We start from the raw sequence: 21,481 nt of genomic DNA on the forward strand, positions 1-21,481 counted from the left end.
GTGGGACAGGCCCTTAACTCAGACCCTCACTTTTTCATATATATATATATATATGCAGGGCGTTGATAAAGATGCTTGCAGATGATATCTTAAACAAGTTCAGCTTACAGTGAGAAGTTTAGTTTACATTGTACAACAATCTAGATGTAGATAGTCAATAAGGCAAAAAAAGGGGCAAATAGTATTTAATTCATAAATGTGCACGGTAATGTTTAGGGGATGCTTTCTTTTCTTATACATGGTACAGAGAATAAGAGCAGTGAGGCTATGGTAGATCCATGTGCAGTGCTAGTTAGATCACAGCTTTGATAACTGCATACAATTCAAGTCAGAACGGTAGTTGAAATATGTGATTATATGGCTGGTATTTTAGCAAAGATAGTCGGGGTGCTTTTTTGCCATATGTCCAGAAACGGAACAATTAATTTCTTATTTTGTAGGAAAGAACTGTAGACGCTGGTTTAAATCGAAAGTAGACGCAAAATGCTGGAGTAACTCAGCGGTACAGGCAGCATCTCTGGAGAGAAGGAATGGGTGACGTTTCGGGTCGAGACCCTTCTTCAGACTAAACTTCTTACTTGCAGCAGCACAACAGATATATAAACACAGTATTCAGTAGTAATAAACAAATTACTACTGAATAAATAAAATTATAATCATAATAAACAACAAAACGAAGTTAAATATATAAAACAAACAAACAATCTAATAAAAAGACTCAAAAATATGTCCCCCAAGTCCCGAGTGCAATCAAGGCAGTTTGTAGTTCGAAATTTATTTGGAGTTCGTAGTTCAATAGCCTGATGGTTGTTGGGGAAAAAGCTGCTCCTGAACCTGGACGTTACAGTTTTCATGCTCCTATACCTTTTTCCCGATGGCAGGAGTGAACCCAGTGCACTTCCCTACCCCTCACCATCCTTCCGGAGTTTTATCCTGAGCCAGATTCTTTGGGAATGGTTTTGGCGTTGCTTAGGAGGAGGCCTCATGCACTAAAAAACCTTGGTGGGGTAGTATCCCTGAATAGCGAGTCAACAATCTGGCCTTATAAATTTATTATATACAATTATAATTTTTTTTACACAACATTTTGATTGATTATGTTATGATTTTCTACAGCTTCTTGACTAATCCCGATGTTTTCCCTAAGTTAACTCAGGCTAAATTATCGATATTAGGCTAAGCGGCTTCCTGCTTTCTGGCCCCATCTGGCCTGAAAAAGGAGCATTATGTTTGTGATTTTTTTCCAATCCACTGAAGCTTTGTCGCAATGTCGGAAAATTTGGAACAACATGGCTAATGCATCCATTGACTATTTCACTTCTCAGAAGGTCCTACAGTGCAGGCCATCTTACCCAGGAGACTGGCTAGACTTGAGTCCTTTTAGCTTGCTTAGTATGCTTTCTTGAATGGTAATGCATCTCTTGCTGTACATTTCCCACTGTTATTGGGATGCTTTCAGTGTTTTCTGCAGTGAAAAATTGATACAAAATACTTGTTTGAAGCTTCTATCATTTCTTTCCCATTATCTGTTACCTGGTTTCATATTTTTAAGAAACCAGTATTTACTTTAATACTCTGATTTTTATGCATTTGTAGAAGCTCTTACTATCTGCTTTGTACCTCTTGACAGATAATTCTCATAATATTTCTTCTCGTATTACTTACCCTTTCATAGTACATAGTACAGCACCAGAACAAGACCTTCGACCCACAATATCTGTGCTGAACATGATGCCGAGACTATCTCTTATCTACCTGCCCATAACCATATCCCTCCATTCCCTGCATATCCGTTGGCCTTGGCCTTCTCAACTTAAAACTATGCCCTGTAGTAGTTGATTTTTCCATCCTGGGAGTAAATGTTCTGACTGTCTACACTATCTATGCCTCATAATCTTATCTACTTCTATTAGACTGGATAGACTTGGTTTGTACTCGCTAGAATTTAGAAGATTGAGGGGGGATCTTATAGAAACTTACAAAATTCTTAAGGGGTTGGACAGGCTATATGCAGGAAGATTGTTCCCGATGTTGGGGAAGTCCAGAACAAGGGGTCACAGTTTAAGGATGAGGGGGAAATCTTTTAGGACCGAGATGAGGAAAACATTTTTCACACAGAGAGTGGTGAATCTCTGGAATTCTCTGCCACAGAAGGTAGTTGAGGCCAGTTCATTGGCTATATTTAAGAAGGAGTTAGATGTGGCCCTTGTGGCTAAAGGGATCAGGGGGTATGGAGAGAAGGCAGGTACAGGATACTGAGTTGGATGATCAGCCATGATCATATTGAATGGCGGTGCAGGCTCGAAGGGCCGAATGGCCTACTCCTGCACCTATTTTCTATGAGGTCTCCTGGCAACCTCTGGAATTACAGAGAAAACAATCCAGATACGTCCTACCTCTCCCTGTAGCTAATATCCCTAATGCAGGCATCATTCTGGGAATACATCTATGCACCCTTTCCAAAGCCTCTGCATCTTTCCTGTAATGGAGGAATACAACCATAATTGTACACAGTACCCAAATGCGGCTAGCCAAAGTGCTATAAAGCTGCGCCATGACTTCCTGACTCTTATACTCAATACCCTACCTATAAAAGCAAGTATGCTTTCTTTACCACTCTGTCTTGTGTTGCTATTTTCAGGGAGTTATGGAGTTAGAACTGAAGATCCCTCTGTATATCAATGCTGTTAAGGATCATGCCATTAACAGTATATTTTCCACTTACATTTGACTTCCCAAAATGCAACACCTTGCACTTGCTTGGATTAAACTCCATCTGCCATTTCTCCGCCCATTTCCATAGCAGATCTATATCTTGCTGTATACCTTGACAGCTTTCTTGTCAATACACAAACCTAGTTATCTTGGGGTCATCTTCAAACTTACTAATCAACCCATCTACATTGATATTCAAGTCATGTATATATATATATATCACAAACAGCAGAGGTTCCAGCACAGATTCTTGCAGAATTCCACTGGTCACAGACCTCCAGCCTGAATATTGCCCTTCGACCACATCCCTCAGTCTTCTGTCAATAAGCCAGTTCTGAATCCGTATGACCAAGGCACTGTTAATCCAAAGCATCTTAATCTTCTTTATCAACCTATCATGGGGGACTTTATCAAATACCTTACTAAAATCCATGTAGACAATAAAGGACAGTGTTGGAGTAACTCAGCAGACAGGCGGCATGGAGGACATGCATAGGTGACGTATCAGGTCAGGACCTTCTTTGGACTAATTGGGAGAAAGCTGGATTTGAGGTGGAGGTGGGACAAAGCCTGGCAAGTAATAGGGGAGAAAGGCATGGATTAATTAAGGATAGCTAATGAGGATTTGTTAAGGATGGCTATGTTCAAATAATGATTTGGGCTCAGTGTGTAGATTAGGGCAAGGCTTTTGACTACATTCTGCATGGCATATTGGCCAGAAAAGTAGCCTCGCAATCCAAAGGAGAATAGCAAATTGGATTCTAAATGGACTCAGTGACAAGAAGCAAAGGGTAATGGTTGACTTTTGGTTTTGTGACTGGATAGTTGTTATCGGTGGATTCTGTCATCCCGTTACTCAGCCCCTCACTTTTTTCTAAAATATATGTATTAATGATTTAGATGTAATATGCAGGGTGTGTGACAAAGATGCTTGCAGATGATATACAGAGTGACCATGCAGTTTATATTACAAAGGAAAGCTTACACTGCAGAAAGATCTAGATGGTCTGGTTAATAAGGTGCAAATGGAATTTAATACATAAGTGTGAAACAATGCATACATTATTTTACTAGCCAAGGTACAGAAAACAAGAGCAGTGAGGTTATGGTAGATCCATGTACCAAACAAATTAGATCACAGCTCTGATAAGTCCACACAATTCAGGTTATCACAGTAGATAACATATGTGATTATATAGCTGGTATTTTAGCAATTGTTTTTTCATAATTTTTCTTCCTCTTGCATCTCTCCCTTCTGGTTCCCATGCACCTCCTCCAACCTTTTCTACTGCATTCAGTGCTCCTGATGTGGCTCCCTTCACACGGTGAGACTAAGCGTAGTGGCCGTTTGGCTGAACATTTGCGCCATGACCATGAAGGCCATCCTGGATCTCCTGGTTGCTCACCATTTTATCCCCCACCCCTTTCTCATACTGACTCTGCTGTCCTGGGCCACCTCCATTGCCAAAGTGAGACCATATGCAAACTGGAGAAACAGCCATTCGTATTCCACTTGGGTAGTTTACAACCCAATGGTATGAATATTGAAAGACTGAATTCTCCAATTTTAGGTAACAAACACCACCCCCCCCCCCCATAATCCCGCCCCCTCTTTTCCCTTACCCCCCCCCCCCCCCCCTTCTTGCATTCCATCTATATTATTCTTATTAAAGCTAGTCGAAACAATATATTGGTATTATACAGAGACATATTAATTCTATTGTTCCAAATTAAGCTTCATTTGCCAGCAGACTGAAAGAAAAACTACTGGCGAGGTGTCAGTGCAATCATACTTTATCTGATAGCATAGCACGTATAGAAGATCAGATGGCAACACACTAGACCTCTCACTCTGCCCCTGGGTTTCCAACCAGGTTCTGGGATGATTCTGGCTGTGGGGACCTAGTTATGTTTCATATCTGACCCTTAGCTTTACTCCAGGAATGTTGGTTATAGATGTGCAGGAACAGTCATTAGAATGGAGTCACCAACCTTAATGGAAAAGCAAAATGTTTGATTTTTATTTTAATTGATATCAATATTTTTTTTATCATTTTGCATGAGATAAAATTAAATGAAAAATTAAAGGCACATAATGACAATGGAAGTTAGGTTTAGTTGTAGAAAAGTAACTGAGGTAAACGATCAGATGATTTTATTGTAATGCAGAGCAACGATGAGGGGCCAAATGGTCTTATCCTCCATCTATTTCTTATCTTCATCTGTAAAATGATTACCCTAGGACCAATAGTTTGTCTGTATTTCCATATCTCTTTTCTTTAATGCCAAAATGGCGAGTGCGATTTTTTTACTTTAAAAGAATCATTTCACAAAACAGAAGATTATACTTGGGGCATTTCAATCTCCTCACCTATTTCTTAATCTTAAAGAGATATATATATATATAATTTCACTAAATCTCATTAAAATGATATAGGGCCACGCAGTCCACTTAATGAGTACAATTCATTAATTTGAATGAACATCCCTCTGTACCTCAAAGACTATTGTACCCTTTTTATGTCTGTCACCATTACAGAATGCGACAACAGTGCTTTTATTGTACAGATATGCTAGGTAAGTAGGCTGCAAAAATAGTCCTTTGGGCCTGAGATTTTTAATGAAAGAGTCAGTTGGCAGCTTTGAAGAGTATCTTGTGGAGCAGCAATAATTTTGTCACCTTTTAGCAGGTGTAAGAAAAATTATTACATCTTGTGATCAAACTGGTCAAGTTGACAAATTTGTATTATGTGCAAAGAGAAAGGTATTTGAAAATTAATTAACAATTAATTTAAAGGATGTCATTCATGGTCATAAGTATATGTTGCAAATAGTCCATTTTTTTGCCATTTTTTAAAATCGTTTTGAGAAGGGAGAGCAGTTAAATAGCTTGTTTTAACATGATGTAATCAGCGTATGAAGCCTAGGCAATGATTCCCACTCCAACATGATAATTAGTATATTCTGAATAGTGCCCAGCCATGAGGAAAAGAAAAGTCACCTTGCTTTGCTTGTAAATAATCCAGGTTGGCAATTTGATGATAGGCAGGTGGAAAGGTGCAGATGTCTGTGTGGTTTCATCTTTCCTGCTTTTATATGTTACAATGCTTCCTTTGAGATCATTTTATGCTATGCAATGGTAATCATTCAAGTAAAACTAGGTAGCTGTCATTAGTGTTGTGGAACATGCTGCTATTATGTGTATGGCATCAGTCCGGTGATGCATATTTTTTTGTTCTCAGTCTCTCTGTGGAAATGTCTTGATTCTGTTTAGTATGCTGATTGAGATTTGGTGCAGGACATGAGGAGCTGAGGGTGAATCTTTTATGTTGCCAGTTTATAGTGCAGCATTAATGCAACAGTATCTGCAGGGAATTTGTTTGTATAGTATATTTTCCTCTGTTCTGTGCGATGTTGCAAGATAAAACCAGTATTTTCACTGTTCGGAGTTTTCACATGTGCAATGATAGTGCTTGCCAAGAAAATTATCACAATTCAAAATAACTGCATGGTTTATTCCTGATTAGACCATCTTCTTGACTGCTATTTTACTTGTCTCTTTAACTATTTTTACATTGGCTTCGTATAGCAAATACTGATAAAAATGTAGCATAATTGAAGCACACTAATTAGCTTGCAGAATGGGCAACTGATTGGCAAATGCATTTTAATATAGATATTTGTGGTGTGGCAGATTTCAGCAGAAAAGATAAGTATCCCACCTTATCTTTGGAGAATAAGAATGGACTCGAGGGGCAAAAATTGTAAGGGTGAAAATTTACAATTGTAAGCCTTGTCCCACTTACACAATTTTTTCGGAGACTGCCGTCATAGTCGCGGGGTGACGCCCGTGTTGTCGTGAGTAGTTGCCCAAAGAGTCGTACCTTTTTCTGGTCGCCACTGAATTTTCAACATGTTGAAAATTTTCAGTCATCTGCTGCGACTGTGATGGGTGCCGGCAAGTCGCCAAAAAAAATCGCATATGTGGGACATGCCCAAAGAAAACCATAAAAATGTGCAGCAACATTACGGCACATTTCCCACACAATGAAATTCAGGGGCAAAGAAAGACATTAAATGCTGGAGTAACTTAGCGGGTCAGGCAGCATTCCTAGAGAACATGGATAGGTGATGTTTTGGGTCGGGATCCTTCAGACTGTTTCTAGAGGGGCGAGGTAGGGGGGGAAAAGCTGGAAGAAAGTCATTCCCTTTCGTCCGCACTTCCATCAGGCTGAAGATACAAAGCTTGAAAGCATGTGCCGCCAGATTCAAGGATTGCTTCTTTCCCACTGTTATCAGACCCTTGACCAGACTTCTTGTATGTTAAGGATTAATTCTAATCTTTAAATATACCTTGTTGTGGCCCTTGGAAATTTTTTATTCTACATTTTCTTTGTAGGTGTAACACTATATTCTGCACTGTTATTTATATTTTTCCTTTGCATTATCTTAATGTACTTATGTATAGTAGATTTGCGTGGATAACACGCAAACTAAAAACTTTCACTGTATTTCAGTACATGTGACAATAATAAACCAATAACAATAGGGTGAGGTGAAATAACTCGTCGCATATTTCAATGAAAAGAGGCAAAACTGAGTGGGGCATGCAACAGATGCATTGGGTTTCAATCCACACACATCTTTGAAACTAGTCCATTAACATTTCAGATTTTCACCTATTCATTTGTGGAAATTACAGATAGGTAGACAAACTCATGGCTATGTGCTTTGTCCCCAGTTCTACTCTCTCTACATCCATGTCTGTATGGCCAGACATTCCCCAAGGCCATCTTTAAATGTACTGCCGATCCCATTGTCGTTGGAGGAAGACCGGGTAACAGAGTATTGGAAGGAGATCAATAATCTGATTGAGTGTAGCCAAATCAACAATCTTTTTCTCAACATTAGAAAGACCAAGGAGCTGATTATTGACTTTAGGAAGAGAAATGTGAGGAACTATGCACTATCTTCATTGGCGGGACAACAAAGGAGAGAGTCAACAGTTTTAAATTCCTAGGTGTGCACTGATGACTTGTCCTGAACCCAGATGCAGCACGTCGATACGATTACTAAGAAACTTCACCAATGCCTCTTTATCCTCAGAAGTTTGAGGAGATTCTGCATGTCACGGAATATTCTATCAAATTTCAACAGGTGTATGTTGGAGAGCGCACTGACTGCTTGCATCATGGCCTGATTGGATCATTTGAATGCTTGCAAGCAGAGACTGCAGAAAGTGGTGGATATTATCCCGGACCATCACAGATATTGACCTCCCTGCCATCAAATGGCTCTACAGGAAGCACTGCCTCAAGAAGGCAGCAGATATCAAAAATATACACCATCATGGCCACACTCTCATCTCATTGTTACCATCATGAAGGAGTTACAGGAGCCTAAGAATCATTTGCTCCAGATATAAGAACAGTTTATTCCCATCAATCATTAGGTTTTTGAATCATCCTGCATGATCCTAACCACAACCCCGCATAGATTTTGTACTACTATAGTTGCACAATGTACTTTGGCATTCACCATCATGGTCTGTTTTACCTGGAATAACTGATGATTTTTTAATACATTTATTTGTTGTATTATTTCGTTTCATGTTCCTGTAAAGCTGCAGCGAGTAAGAATTTCATTGTTCTGGTCACAGTGCATATGACAATAAAACTATTTTGAATCTCGATTGTGATAATGTTGCTTTTACCAATGCGGTTTAAGTTCAATAAAGCATTAGATAATTCACAGAAGGATTCACACCATAAAAACATTATACATAGGCTGGTCGATCAACTTCTATCTTCTTCTGTAATTCCTTTTTGCCTTGCATTGAGTTACAGAACAGTGCTATTAGGAACTTTTCCATTACTGGTTTGGAACCAAATCTTCTCCTCATCAATCAGTGAAGATATAACAATGATTATGGGCCTCTTTTTTTCCTTTTTAAATTTTAGATCAGTACCATGGAGAGGGAAACAATTATTTGAGCAGTTCAAGCTCAAAGAAGAAAAAGAAGCAAGTAATGATTTTTTAAGAAGGCATACTAGCAAACTTTCATTACAGATGTACACTGTTAGTGATCAATATCTACCTTGCCAAAATTATTGTTGTCATCTCACAATGGGGTCCATTTATATAATTAATAACTGGAAGTTGGCAATTTCACAGGGGCTTTCAGCGGCAGATGAAGCCTGCATTTCATTTAGTTGGCCACAATAATAATATTCTATGATATACTTTTGGTCGTAATTGCCATTTAAAAATAAAATTGGATGCATTAAGCATAAAGTTACCTGCATTGTCGTCAATAAATAGGGTCTAGTAAATTAAGTATTTTTTTTTTTATTAGGATGCATGTGATCAGTTTAATCTACTGGAAGCATCTTAGTGTCATCGAGTATAGAGAATGGGCTAATGTCAAAGGATTTTTGGGACTGGGAACAGAAAAAGGGGAGTAATGTGAAATGAAATACTGGATCAATTACTCTACGTATAATTAATGTTAAAATCAGATACATGTTTGTTTCTTTTATGAGAAGCTTTGTTCTTATGTTATTTATTGGTTGAGAAAATACAGCATAATTAGCAAATTTATGTTGTCTGATGAATTCCTGGGTTTTGATCTGGTGAGAGTGTGGGGACAACAATGTATGTCCAGCAACATATTATCAAAGGCAGGGTGAGGGTGGTGTGTGATTTCAAGGAGAACATGGAGATTATCTTGTTCAGTGTGCCTGCAGCACTGAAACTGAAATTGTCTTTCCAATCTTGTGAAAATGCCTGAACTTAAAATGGATGAGAAACAGCATATAAATTCAGGGCACAAAGAATATTGAATTTATGCCATAAAATATTTCTTCAGAAATGGAAATTTTAAGTATTACCTCACAGCTGCCACTCGGGTAAGTTTTTAGGAAATTTCATTTAAGTAATTTTTTCAATTATAATTGTGACACACACTTGCACCAAATATGCAGTAAAGGGAATAGAAAGTAAATGACATTTCTATGAGTATACATTTAGAGAAAAACACTTTTAGGAGAATTTAAGACGTGCACCCAAAGCTTGGCCAATGAGCCAAGGTATTAGTTTTAAGAAGCATCTTATATAGTTGGAAAACAGTAAGGTCTGGCGAGAGAATGATGGAATAATTAAAATTCAGAATGCGCAAGAGGATGCAGAATTAGAGTGTGCCAATATGTCATGTCATAAAGCATTGAAACAGGCCTTTAAGCCAACCAAATCTGTACTGACAATCAAGCTACCTGCAAATCTTATACAAATCCTATTTTATGCTTCATATATTCCCCTCAACACCCCCAGCCTCTACCATTCTAATATACACTAGGGGCACCTCAAAGTGGCCAATTGAAGACCAAGCCACACATCCTTAAGATGTACAGGGAAACCGTAGCACCCAGCAGAAAGCTGTATGTTCACAGGGAGAACATGCAAATTCCACCCAAGCAGCGCAGGAGGTCAGGATTGAACCCAGGCTGTTGGATCTGTGAACTAGCAACATATGTTCCATTAAGCCAACCACGTTGTTTTGTAGGTTACAGGACTGAAAGTGTTTGGATGGGGAGTTCATGTGGGGGTTTGGAACAAGGGTGAGAAATGGAAAAGTAGATTCCAAAATGGAAAGGGTTTAGTTTGAGTTAGAATGTGAATAGAAGAATTTTGGAGCACTTTAACTTAATGGATGATGCAAGATGAAAGTTATTCAGAAATATGTTAGTTTATAGCAAAAGGATTTGAGTATAGGAGCAGGGAGGTTCTACTGCAGTTTTACAGGGTCTTGGTGAGACCACACTTGGAGTATTGCATACAGTTTTGGTCTCCTAATCTGAGGAAAGACATTCTTGCCATAGAGGGATTACAGAGAAGGTTCACCAGACTGATTCCTGGGATGTCAGGACTTTCATATGAAGAAAGACTGGATAGAGTCGGTTTGTACTCGCTAGAATTTAGAAGATTGAGGGGGGATCTTATAGAAACTTACAAAATCCTTAAGGGGTTGGACAGGCTAGATGCAGGAAGATTGTTGCCGATGTTGGGGAAGTCCAGAACAAGGGGTCACAGTTTAAGGATAAGGGGGAAATCTTTTAGGACCGAGATGAGGAAAACATTTTTCACACAGAGAGTGGTGAATCTCTGGAATTCTCTCCCGCAGAAGGTAGTTGAGGCCAGTTCATTGACTATATTTAAGAGGGAGTTAGATGTGGCCCTTGTGGCTAAAGGGATCAGGGGGTATGGAGAGAAGGCAGGTACAGGATACTGAGTTGGATGATCAGCCATGATCATATTGAATGGCGGTGCAGGCTCGAAGGGCCGAATGGCTTACTCCTGCACCTATTTTCTATGTTTCTATGTTTAGATGTAAATAAAAATAGCCATGAATTTTGGCACAAGATGACAGGGCATTGATGAAAAATTGGGTGCTTTTAGGGAGTTTGAAAGAAATGGCAAGTTGCTGACCAAAATCTGTGATCCAGATCTTATCTCTGGATTAGATTCAGGACCATGTGGCATTGAGTCTAGTTTAAAATACTTACCAGGAGTGAAATAGCAAGGCGATGTAAATTGTGGCCCAAAGCTGGAAGGTGTCTTCCCAATGTTTAGTTTGAGGAAATTCCTGCCGGTGCAGTGCAAGCATCATGCACTTTGGAGCAATTGAGAATCATAAGAGGTGATAAAGTGGGGTTTGTGTTCTCAATCTGCATATGGAAACTGACAGCGTCTTTGGATAAATATTACCAGGTTGCTACGTGTAGATGAGACCAAGCCTTTGGCACCATGTCAAAGGCTAAATATGGACATGAGGACTTGGGTTATGGAACTGGAGGCAAATATATGTTCAAAACTTTGAAGAGGAGGATAAGGTTTGAAAATGGGCAGTGGTATTACAAGAATGAAGAGTTTAATGGTCTTGGAGAGGGTAGTGATGACAACAGACTTAAAGCAGAGACGGACTGTACTAGAGAAGAGAGAATTGTTGCAAATCTACGACGACTTGGAAAGAAACATTGAGTGATCTGTTTAGAAGGGATAAGGTGAGGACACAGGCATTACTCCCATGTGGAAGATGACCTCATCCCTTCAGCTAAGGTATTCACTGTATTACATATTTGCTTCCACCATCATCCCTGGCAGTGTGTTCGTGGCACTTACTACTCCATGTAAAAAAAAAAAATTGACCCACAGGTCTCCTTTAAACTTTCCCCTTTGACCTTAAAGCTGTGTCTTTGACATTTCCACATTGAGAAAACGTTCTGACTGTTGACCCAATGTATCCCTCTCATAATTTCATATACTTCTAACAGGTCTCCCCTCAACCTCCGATGCTCCAGAGAAAACAATCTAAGTTCATCCTTAACTAATATTTCCAGCACCATATGGATTCCAACTGAAATTCCACCCTTTACGGCTCCAATCAACCAGTGATCAAAATAAACTTAAATATATCCATTGTTTTCCTGATCACTGGTCTCATCATTTCCTCAGATCAACATGAACTCAGTGCTGTGCACCAGCTTACTTATATTCTTGACTGCTTTTTGCAACTACACTAACTGGCTCTGCCTCAGAGTTGTACTGGTTTAACAATCCACTTTGACCTTTACCATTTTTGGTGTTTCAACAGAACATTTTTTCCTTTGCATGTAAACTTCAAAAGTGAGATACCTCTTGAACTTTGAAAATAGTTCTCCAGTTCCATTACCCCTTTTCATTTTCCTCCAGTCTCATCTCTCTACCTATTATGTTTTCACTATTCTTGTACAATTTTGAATGATTAGTCCACACCAGAGGCCTCGCAATCATCGCCCATGTGCTAATTTTAAAGAATTCTGAGCCTGGCATGATGCTGCGCTCATTGTCTCCATACCCATCTCTTTGCAGAGGAGAGCTTACCCCAGACTGGACGCTTTCTTTCATTTCCAGAGTTCCCAATCTAATTGGACCCCAATGTCTGACTCTTTTCTTTCTATTTATCACTGCCAATGTGACATTGATCACTTCAATTTTTCACATTTAAATTCGCCAATGACACCATTGTTGTTGGACGAATTGTAGATAATGATGTCAGTGTATAGGAAGGAGATCAATCATCTGACTGAATGGTGCCAGAACAACAACGTTGCTCTCAACGTCAATAAAACCAAGGAACTGACTGTTAATCTTTGAAGAGGAAAGCCGTGGTTCCATAAACCTGTCCATCAATGGGTCGGTGGTGGATAAAGTCAACAACTTCAGGTTCCTGGCATATCTCTGAAGATATGTCCAGGACCCCGCACATTGATGTAGTCATAACGAAAGCCCATCAAAGCCTCCACTTCCTTAGAGGATTGTGAGATTAGGTATGTCAATTAATACTTTCTTGAACTTCTATGGGTGTTAGGTGGAGAGTATGTTGAATGGTTACATCACAGCCTGGTTCAGCAACTGGAATGCCCAGGAATGAAGGAGATTGCAAACAATGGTGAACACAGCCCAGTGCATCACCGATACCGACCTCTCCACCACCGAAGGAATTCGAGGAGGTGTTGTTTGAAAAAGGCAGCCAACATAATCAAGGACCAACACCACCCTGGCCACACTCATTTCAATCCTCTCATTGGGAAGATGATATGGGAGTCAAAAAGCTCAAACTTCCAGGTTCAGGAACAGTTTCTTCCCAAAAAACATCAGGCTGTTGATCACCACGAACTCCAACTAAACTATAAACTGCCTTGATAAACCATCAGGCTTTGTTTTAGTACTATATTGTTTTTTTTAATTATTGAATTCCTTTTAGTTGATTATTAACAAAACTACTGAGTACAGTAGGGCTGTATCTACTATTTACAGCCTGTGAGTTAGTCTGAAGAAAGGTCGCGGCGTGAAACATCCCCTACCTATCCATGTTCTCCATGGATGCTGCCTGACCTGCTGAGTTACTCCAGCACTTTGTGTCCTTTTGTATATTAACCAGCATTTGCAGTTCTTTGTTATTATATTCTGTGTTTATATACTTAATGTGCTGCTGCATGTAAGAATTTCATTTATCTGTTTCGGGACACCACTTTCTCACAGAAGCTTAATTTTTCTCTCAGACATGTCCATATGCCTCCCAATGCACCACGACCTACTATGGAACATAAGACAAATATTTCTGTCACTGACCTCAAGAAGTCTGCTCTTTATAGCATCCCACCTCACAGTTGCACAGCCCTCATAGACTGCTTCTTATTTCCCCCTCATGCAGATTTGCATGCCGGGCATTGTTTCAGCCTGCGCTGAATGCCCTTCACTTGTTTCTCTAACAGAGTTATAAACAATCCCTTTTCACCATAACAGTCATTGACCTGGTTAAATTAGTTCTTGCATTGAACAACATCTTTTTCAACGCCATTCATTTTTTTCAATTTGAATGAGAACTCTCATGGCCCTAAGTCTTGCCTGTCACTTTGTTAGATATATCGAACAGACCTTGTTTAAGTTCTATTCAGCCTCTTCACATAATTTTTGTCCCCATTACATTTGTGGCTGTATTTGACCCTGAGTTTCCAGTTGTATGTCATTTTAAAATATGTCCTATTCTTATTCCGACCTCTGTCCTACATTGCTACAATAGTGCCCAGCACAAGCTTGAGGAGCAGCACTTTATCATCCATCTGGGCATGTGGAAACCCTTGGATCAAGATACTAAATTTAACAATTTTGGGTGACCAATTTCTTTTCTCCATGGATGTTGCAGTGCTTCTTTGTTCCAATAGGGTTTTGTTCAGAACGTGATAGCTTTCAAAAATATATATTACCGTGACAACTTCAACTCATCGGAAATATTCTCCCTTTTTCTCAACTCCTTCTCTTCACTGTGACTCTCTTTCTCTCCCTACGGATGCCGTGTGCCCTTCTGAGTACTTTGCAATTTCCTGAGTTTGTTACAGAAGAAAGTAGGTTGGGGAGAATATGTAGATAGTGCATGATTTGAGGATTTGATCAGAGTTGCCCACATGTGTGACCTACACAAATGAGGGTATCAAGGCCAAGCGAGATGGCAATCTCAATGTGCTGAAAGTGGGTGGGGGAATTAATATGAAGCCCACATTTCGTCTAATTATCAACACCATCCTGTAAAATCTGGGTAATGATATTTATTTTAACATTCTTAATGCTCTTTCAGAAAGGACCATAGATGTAGAGAAAAAGTAAGCTTACTTCATTCTTTGGAAATAGTTTTGTTGTGTTAAATTTCTGGACTGCTGTGTGTTTCAGAGAAAGACAAAGGAATGGTTTGCCACACACTAATTAAAATTACAGTTACTCAAGCATTTTAAACTATTTGTTACACAACTAACAATCCCGCAGTGGGATAATTAATATTTCTATTATTGGTCCCAAGTTACAGGCCTAATGGAAAGTCATTAACAAAATTGTCATTAGTTCTTCCCTTTTGTTTGATTTTACAGTAGGATCATTACAGGGCTAGGAAATATTACCATTAGTTAATATTCAATTTTCAAGTGATATTGACATTGGAATTTAAAGCTCTGTAATATATCGGTATTTATTTTTAACACACTAAAATAAATATTCAAATAAAATAGTATTAGCATAATGAGTGCAATTTTGCAGCAGGAATGGCAGAAGAAGTGATATTGCAGCACATCGGAAATCCGAAAATGCATTCTGTGGAGAAACCTTTATGGTACAGATAGATCATGGCTAGGGGCGATTTATGGTTCCCATGCACTTTCTTCATAAATATATTTGTCGCATCATTTGAAATCTAAAAATTAGATTCAAAATACTTTAAAAGGGTTGATCAACCTGAGGTTTTTTAAATTGGTCACTTGCTTTAAAGTAAAATACCAATGATGTTACAGGACTCCTGAACTCAACAGATCTTTAATCATTTTACAATTATAAGCAGAGAAAACCCTCAAGTTTTCTGCCATGCGGATAAGGTTAATATTTTATATTTATAGTTTTTCATAAAAGACTGTTGTCCGGCTGCGGATTGACCCCTTTAATAATAAATGATGGATATGAGAATTACAGAGAGAACTGAAAAAAATCCAATTTTGTCTTGGCTGTATTAAATGGAAACTGAAATTTGTGATTTAATGCATGGTATGAATGGTTGCTATTATGTGTTATTAACAAATCAACCTTCTCTTTCTATAATACAAATCCTTATCGCACCAGGGACAGCGTACACGCTTTTCTGTATTGATTTATTGCTGCTTGCCATATGACAATGGAAAGTAATGAGTTGACTACGTTTTTGATAGGATTGTGCAGTAAGTTCAGCAAGTTTTATCTCCGTCACTTGATTAGATTTTGCTAGGGTTACTTAGTTTGCAGAAAACGCTAACTCAGCTGCTACAATTGAATTGTTATGAAATAGATAATGGAATTTGAAGCATTTTGCTGTGTGGACTGGTTGGTGATGTTTTTGTAGATCAGAATGTTGTGCAACCAGAGACAGAAATTAGGTTTCCAGGAATCAGAATTTATATTGGCAAAGTTTAAGTGTAAAATGATATTAATTATACCACCATTCTCTGTTAAATTTTAAAACATTATTCTTTCTTTATAGAATCCACTGAGATTGTATTCATAAACTATTGCGAATCTCATGAAATACATTCGAGAGAGGAATAAGCTTAGTGAAAGGACGTTTTTGATTCATCCGAAAGCCACAAATAATGCTTGTTACTTGTAACTCAAATGCATTGGTCTCTGCAATAGAGCCTCCAGTTTTAACACTCAGATACGAGGCAGGCCATTGAAGTTGGAAATGTCAACAGGGAGCAACAGAGTAGAAATATTCGTATTAAAGATGTTCCCGGATCATATGAATGTTCTCTATAATAAAATTGACTCTTTGGGGGACGTGTTCAATTTATGAATTCATTTTTCACCATAATAGTCCATTCTTCTCCCATGGGAATGTAGTATCAAAATACCCATAATGTATTTCCATCTATATTTTTCAATTTATAACATTTTGCTTAATGAAATGTTTTCTACGAATGCATCCCTTTTGTAAATTTCAGCATTTTTTGACACTTAGATATTTGACAGACACAAGGCATTTACTTACTTGGGTACAGTGATAGGAACGTGAAGGTTAGTCTGGAATTTTGTGTGCGAATCAAGTATTTTTATTTTTGAAGAGATTGTATTATTGAATATATATATTTTGTAATTTCTTGTATTGAAAATATTCAAGTTAAAATTATTTTGTAAAATAACCATGTAAGATGCTCTTGAGTGCATGCCTCCTTTCCATCCCGAATCAAAACTTGTTGGTAGCAAGAGTTACTTATTCCTGTACTATTCTATTTCCATGCCATAACATGATACAGGAAGAACAACTTAGGGTTTCGACCCATAAGGTCACATCTATGGAAGAACAACTTTGGGTTTAGACCTGTAACATCACGTTTCTCCACTGCTGAGTTAGTCCAGCATGTTGTGTCTACCCTCAGTTAATTACTGGATTTATTGATATAATTCAGGCTAACTTAAGAGACAAGCAAATCTGACAATGTTAATCTTTTTAAAAATGCTTTCTTAAAGTAAAACATAACTAGGTAAATGTCTGGCAATTAAATACAATTGTAATGTACCAATAACTCTCAGTAAGAATCTTTTTCCCAAAATGGAAATGTCTAAGACTAGAGGATGTAGGTTTAAGCCTAGAGGGTCAAAGTTTAAAGGAGATGTGTGGGGCAAATTTCTGTTTTACACAGAGGATGGTGCCTGGAATGTGCTGCCAGTGATGGTGGCGATGGAAGAAACCATAGAGGCATTTAAGAGACTTTTGGATATGCAGGAAATGGAGGGGTTGGATCAGGAACAGACAGAGGAGATTAATTCAGCTTCATGTTCGCCGTGAATATTGCGGGCTGAATGGCTTATTCCTGTGCTATACTGTTCTCTGTTCTACAAAATCTATAATTTACCTAAAAACTTGCCTCCCTTCCTTCCAGCTCATTCTCTTCAATAAAATGAATGGAGTTGCGTAACTAGTGCCAAGAACAGGAGATATCTAACCTCAGAGTAGATTCAGAAGAAGGGTTTTGGCCCGAATTTGGGCCGAAACCCGAAAAGGGTTGCCTATTTCCTTCGCTCCATAGATGCTGCTGCACCCGCTGAGTTTCTCCAGCATTTTTGTATACCTTCAGAAATCAACCTGATTCCTTCTCAGAAACTCTGGGAATTCTGTGCTTGTGTACCCTTGCAAAAGTTCCAAACTTTCTGAAGGTTATGAATCCAAATGACAGAAATACCACATTGGTCCCCACCATCGAAGGGATTTATCGGAGTTGCTGCCTCAAAAAGGCAGCCAGCATCATCAGAGACCCACGCCATCCTGGCCACACACTCATTTCACCAGTGCCACTGGGAAGAAGGTACAGGAGCCTGAACATCCATGTTCAGGAACAGCTTCTTCCCTACAATCATCAGGCTATTAAACACTACAACCTCAAAGAAGCTCTAAACTGCAATAGACTATTATTATTATTGCACCACTATTGTTTATTTTGATATAATATATATATATATATCTGTGTGTGTGTGTGTGTGTGTATGTATGTATATATGTATGTGTGTATATGTATGTGTGTGTGTGTATATATGTATATATATATATATATATATATATATGTATGTGTATATATGTGTGTATATATATGTGTATATATATTTATATATATTTATATATATATATATATATATATCCCAAATATATATAAATTTATATATATATATATATATATATATTTGTGTAAGGGCAGGTCCCCCAACGCAACATTCCACCTCACCTCCAATTACCAAATGAAGTTTCCTACCTCTTCAAGCAGGGTGCAAGGCCACTAAATTCAAGTGCAGTTTCATGCCACTTCAAGCAGGGTGCAAGGCCACCAAATTCAAGTGCAGTTTCCGACCACTTCAAGCAGGGTTCAAGGCCACTAAATTCAAGTGCAGTTGCATACCATTTCAAGTAGGGTGTAAGGCCACCACATTCAAATGCAGTTTCATACCATTTCAAGCAGGGTGAACCCACCATAAAACCACACAAAACACCGCATAAACCCCACACTCACAGTTCCGTAGACATTCAGTGTGTTTGGTTGATTTACCGCTCAGACAGAGTCTGATTTACCGCTCAGTGACCTCTCCCTCCTCCATCTTGCAAGACTGAGCCACACCCACAATTTTGGGTTTTATAATCCCTCCCACCGGAAGGGGCGTGGCCTTCATGGCGTAATTGACAGGAGAGAGATTCTCAACATTTTTTAAACACAATAACACTTATTTTTCATTGATGGGAAAAATCCTCTGCACCTAATGAGCGGAGGGGGACTGAGTAAGATGGCCAAAAATTACAGCCGTAAGTGGTAACGTTTTATCTAAAATCAATATACAGTGCAAACAGGAAGTTGTCAAGTTTAGACTTTTAATCATTTGCCATTTCAAACTAACCACCACCAACCATTTGCTGTGCTTTTACTTCAAACCAACCACCACCAACCATTTGCTGTGCTTTTACTTCAAACCAACAACCACCACATTTTCAATTTCAAACCACATTAAGGGCACTCAAGGTCAGTAAAACTACACTCACAGTGTAGTAGACAGTGTTCAGTGTTATTCAATCAGAGGCGTGACCCTCTCGCTCCCCCATCTTGCAGAGACTGACTGAGGCACTCAACACTTCTGGGTTTTATAGTCCCTCCTGAAGGGGCGTGGCCTTCAGTAGAGAGAATCTCAACATTTTTTAAACACTAATAACCCTTTTATTTTTAATCGATGGGAAAAATTCTCATGTCCTGTGCAGCGGAGGGGGACTCTGAGTAAGATGGCCAGAAATCACAGTCTTAAGTGGCAGCTTTTTTTCTAAAATCAATATACAGAACAACAGGAAGTAGCCAAGAACAGACTTTTAGTAATACAGATTTGTGTGTGTGTGTAAAGAAAAATATATATATGTGTGTGTCTGTGTGTGTGTGTACTTGTGAGTATGTGTGTGTGTGTGTATATATACACACTGACCTTTTTGTTTTTCTCTCTCGTTTATCATATTGTTTACAGTGTACTATGTTTACATATTCTGTTGTGCTGCAGCAAGTAATAATGTCATTGTTCTATCTGGAACATATGGCAATAAGACACTTTTGACTTGAAATGCCTGCATTTCTCAGAAAAATCAGTGAAATTGTTTACTTGGGTGATCTGCGGAAGCTGGAGGATACAGTGCAATGGTTACTCCCACAGGTATAACAAAGTTATTGCAGATGAAACAAGACACTGCTTCTGTTAAATTATTTCATTGGATTACAGGCAACCTTCCAAGTTGACAATGTAACAGATTTGTGATGCGTGAAAAATATCTGATATTGTTTAAACTGTACATTGCATGAATAATATTCAGGGGAAGAGCAAGCATCTTCCATGCATTTCCTACACAGTGATTTGATTTGCTCCCTTGTTAATCAAAAAGTATGGTATTTAACTTGGATTAAATTAGATAATTTAATGGGGCCTGGGAAATATCCTTTAAGGAATCATTATTGGAAAATTAACCATGAATGGAAAAGATCATAACTATTCCTACCTTGCTACCCCATCTTGCAGCACCATCTCCCCCTACCTCACTGGCTCTGCCCTTCTCTTTCCAGAGAAAAGCTGCTTTGAAATCATAGCCATTCATGATTGATAGTCAGACTTTCAGAGTAATATCAGTGTTCAAAATATTCTTGATGTTTTGTTTTTGCTTCATATGAAGGATTTGCGATTTAAACTTGGATCTTCTGAGGAAGAAGTCTTAAAGGTACAAGTGGAGAACACATCCCTAAAATCAGAAAACTACAGCCTGAAGACCGCCCTCCAGCATACAAGATCTCAACAGGTGCCCCTATTAAATTATTTTATTTCCACATCCTTAGACATATGTATTCAAAATTGACATAAGTTAGGAAGTTGGAATACTTTTAACACACCCATGGCTGCAATAGTGGTCCCATGTTTAAGTCTCTATGAATTCTGATGGAAAATATGCAGAGAAGGTAGAATAAAAGATCTTGTTAATTAATCAGTTCTTTTTGAAGTAATGCTTAATTATTTTGCCCGAAAACCATTTCCAATTATTGCTATTAAGCCGTTAGATATCATGAAACATATCTTTTTCACTTTGGGCAGAATCATGCTGATTCACAGCTGGTGCTTCCATAATGAATTACTAGCTTATTACAGGTTTTCCTGATTCCAAGCCAGGACTTTACAATGCAAATTCAGAAATGAGTAGGAGATCAGCCGTCAGCACAGTGAACATTTTGTCTAAAGATCTGCTTATGCAATGAACAAAATTCTCAGTTACTCGGCCATTGCTGTGCGATGTATGGCAATGGAATTCTTGGTCTATTGAGATAATTTTGTCTTCCAGCCTCAAGAGTTATTAGCGTCTTCCACAACGTCACAGTAAAACATATTTGCAGTCAAATGCATTAAAAATATGTAAGAAGGAACTGCAGATACTTGTTTACACCAAAGATAGACAGAAAATGCTTGCGTAACTTAGCGGGACAGTCAGCATCTTTGGAGAGAAAGAATGGGTGTCATTTCTGATCGAGACCCTTCTTCAGACTGAGAGTTGGGAGAGGGAGATAGAGAGATATGGAAGGGTAAGATGTGAAAGCGAGAGGTCAAAGGGGACGAGGTTCAAGGAAAATATAGAATGGATCATTGTTAGCTGAGGAGAAGG

General features: G+C 38.6%; 1 protein-coding gene and 1 long non-coding RNA gene across 2 annotated transcripts in view; one reads left to right on the forward strand and one right to left on the reverse strand.

The window, feature by feature from the left end:
* LOC129705408 (uncharacterized) overlaps positions 1 to 21,481 on the reverse strand; it is a 130,674-nt gene that overhangs the window by 97,458 nt on the left and 11,735 nt on the right. The gene's annotated exons all lie outside the window — the stretch shown is intronic.
* The window catches only part of LOC129705407 (putative leucine-rich repeat-containing protein DDB_G0290503), a 558,220-nt gene that overhangs the window by 70,703 nt on the left and 466,036 nt on the right, over positions 1 to 21,481 (forward strand). The window contains exon 5 of the mRNA XM_055648958.1: positions 20,507 to 20,629. Within this exon, the coding sequence (XP_055504933.1) occupies positions 20,507 to 20,629 (123 nt within the window). The remainder of the gene's footprint in view (positions 1 to 20,506; positions 20,630 to 21,481) is intronic.

Source organism: Leucoraja erinacea, chromosome 17, assembly GCF_028641065.1.
Source record: "Leucoraja erinacea ecotype New England chromosome 17, Leri_hhj_1, whole genome shotgun sequence".
Classification (NCBI taxonomy): domain Eukaryota; kingdom Metazoa; phylum Chordata; class Chondrichthyes; order Rajiformes; family Rajidae; genus Leucoraja; species Leucoraja erinaceus.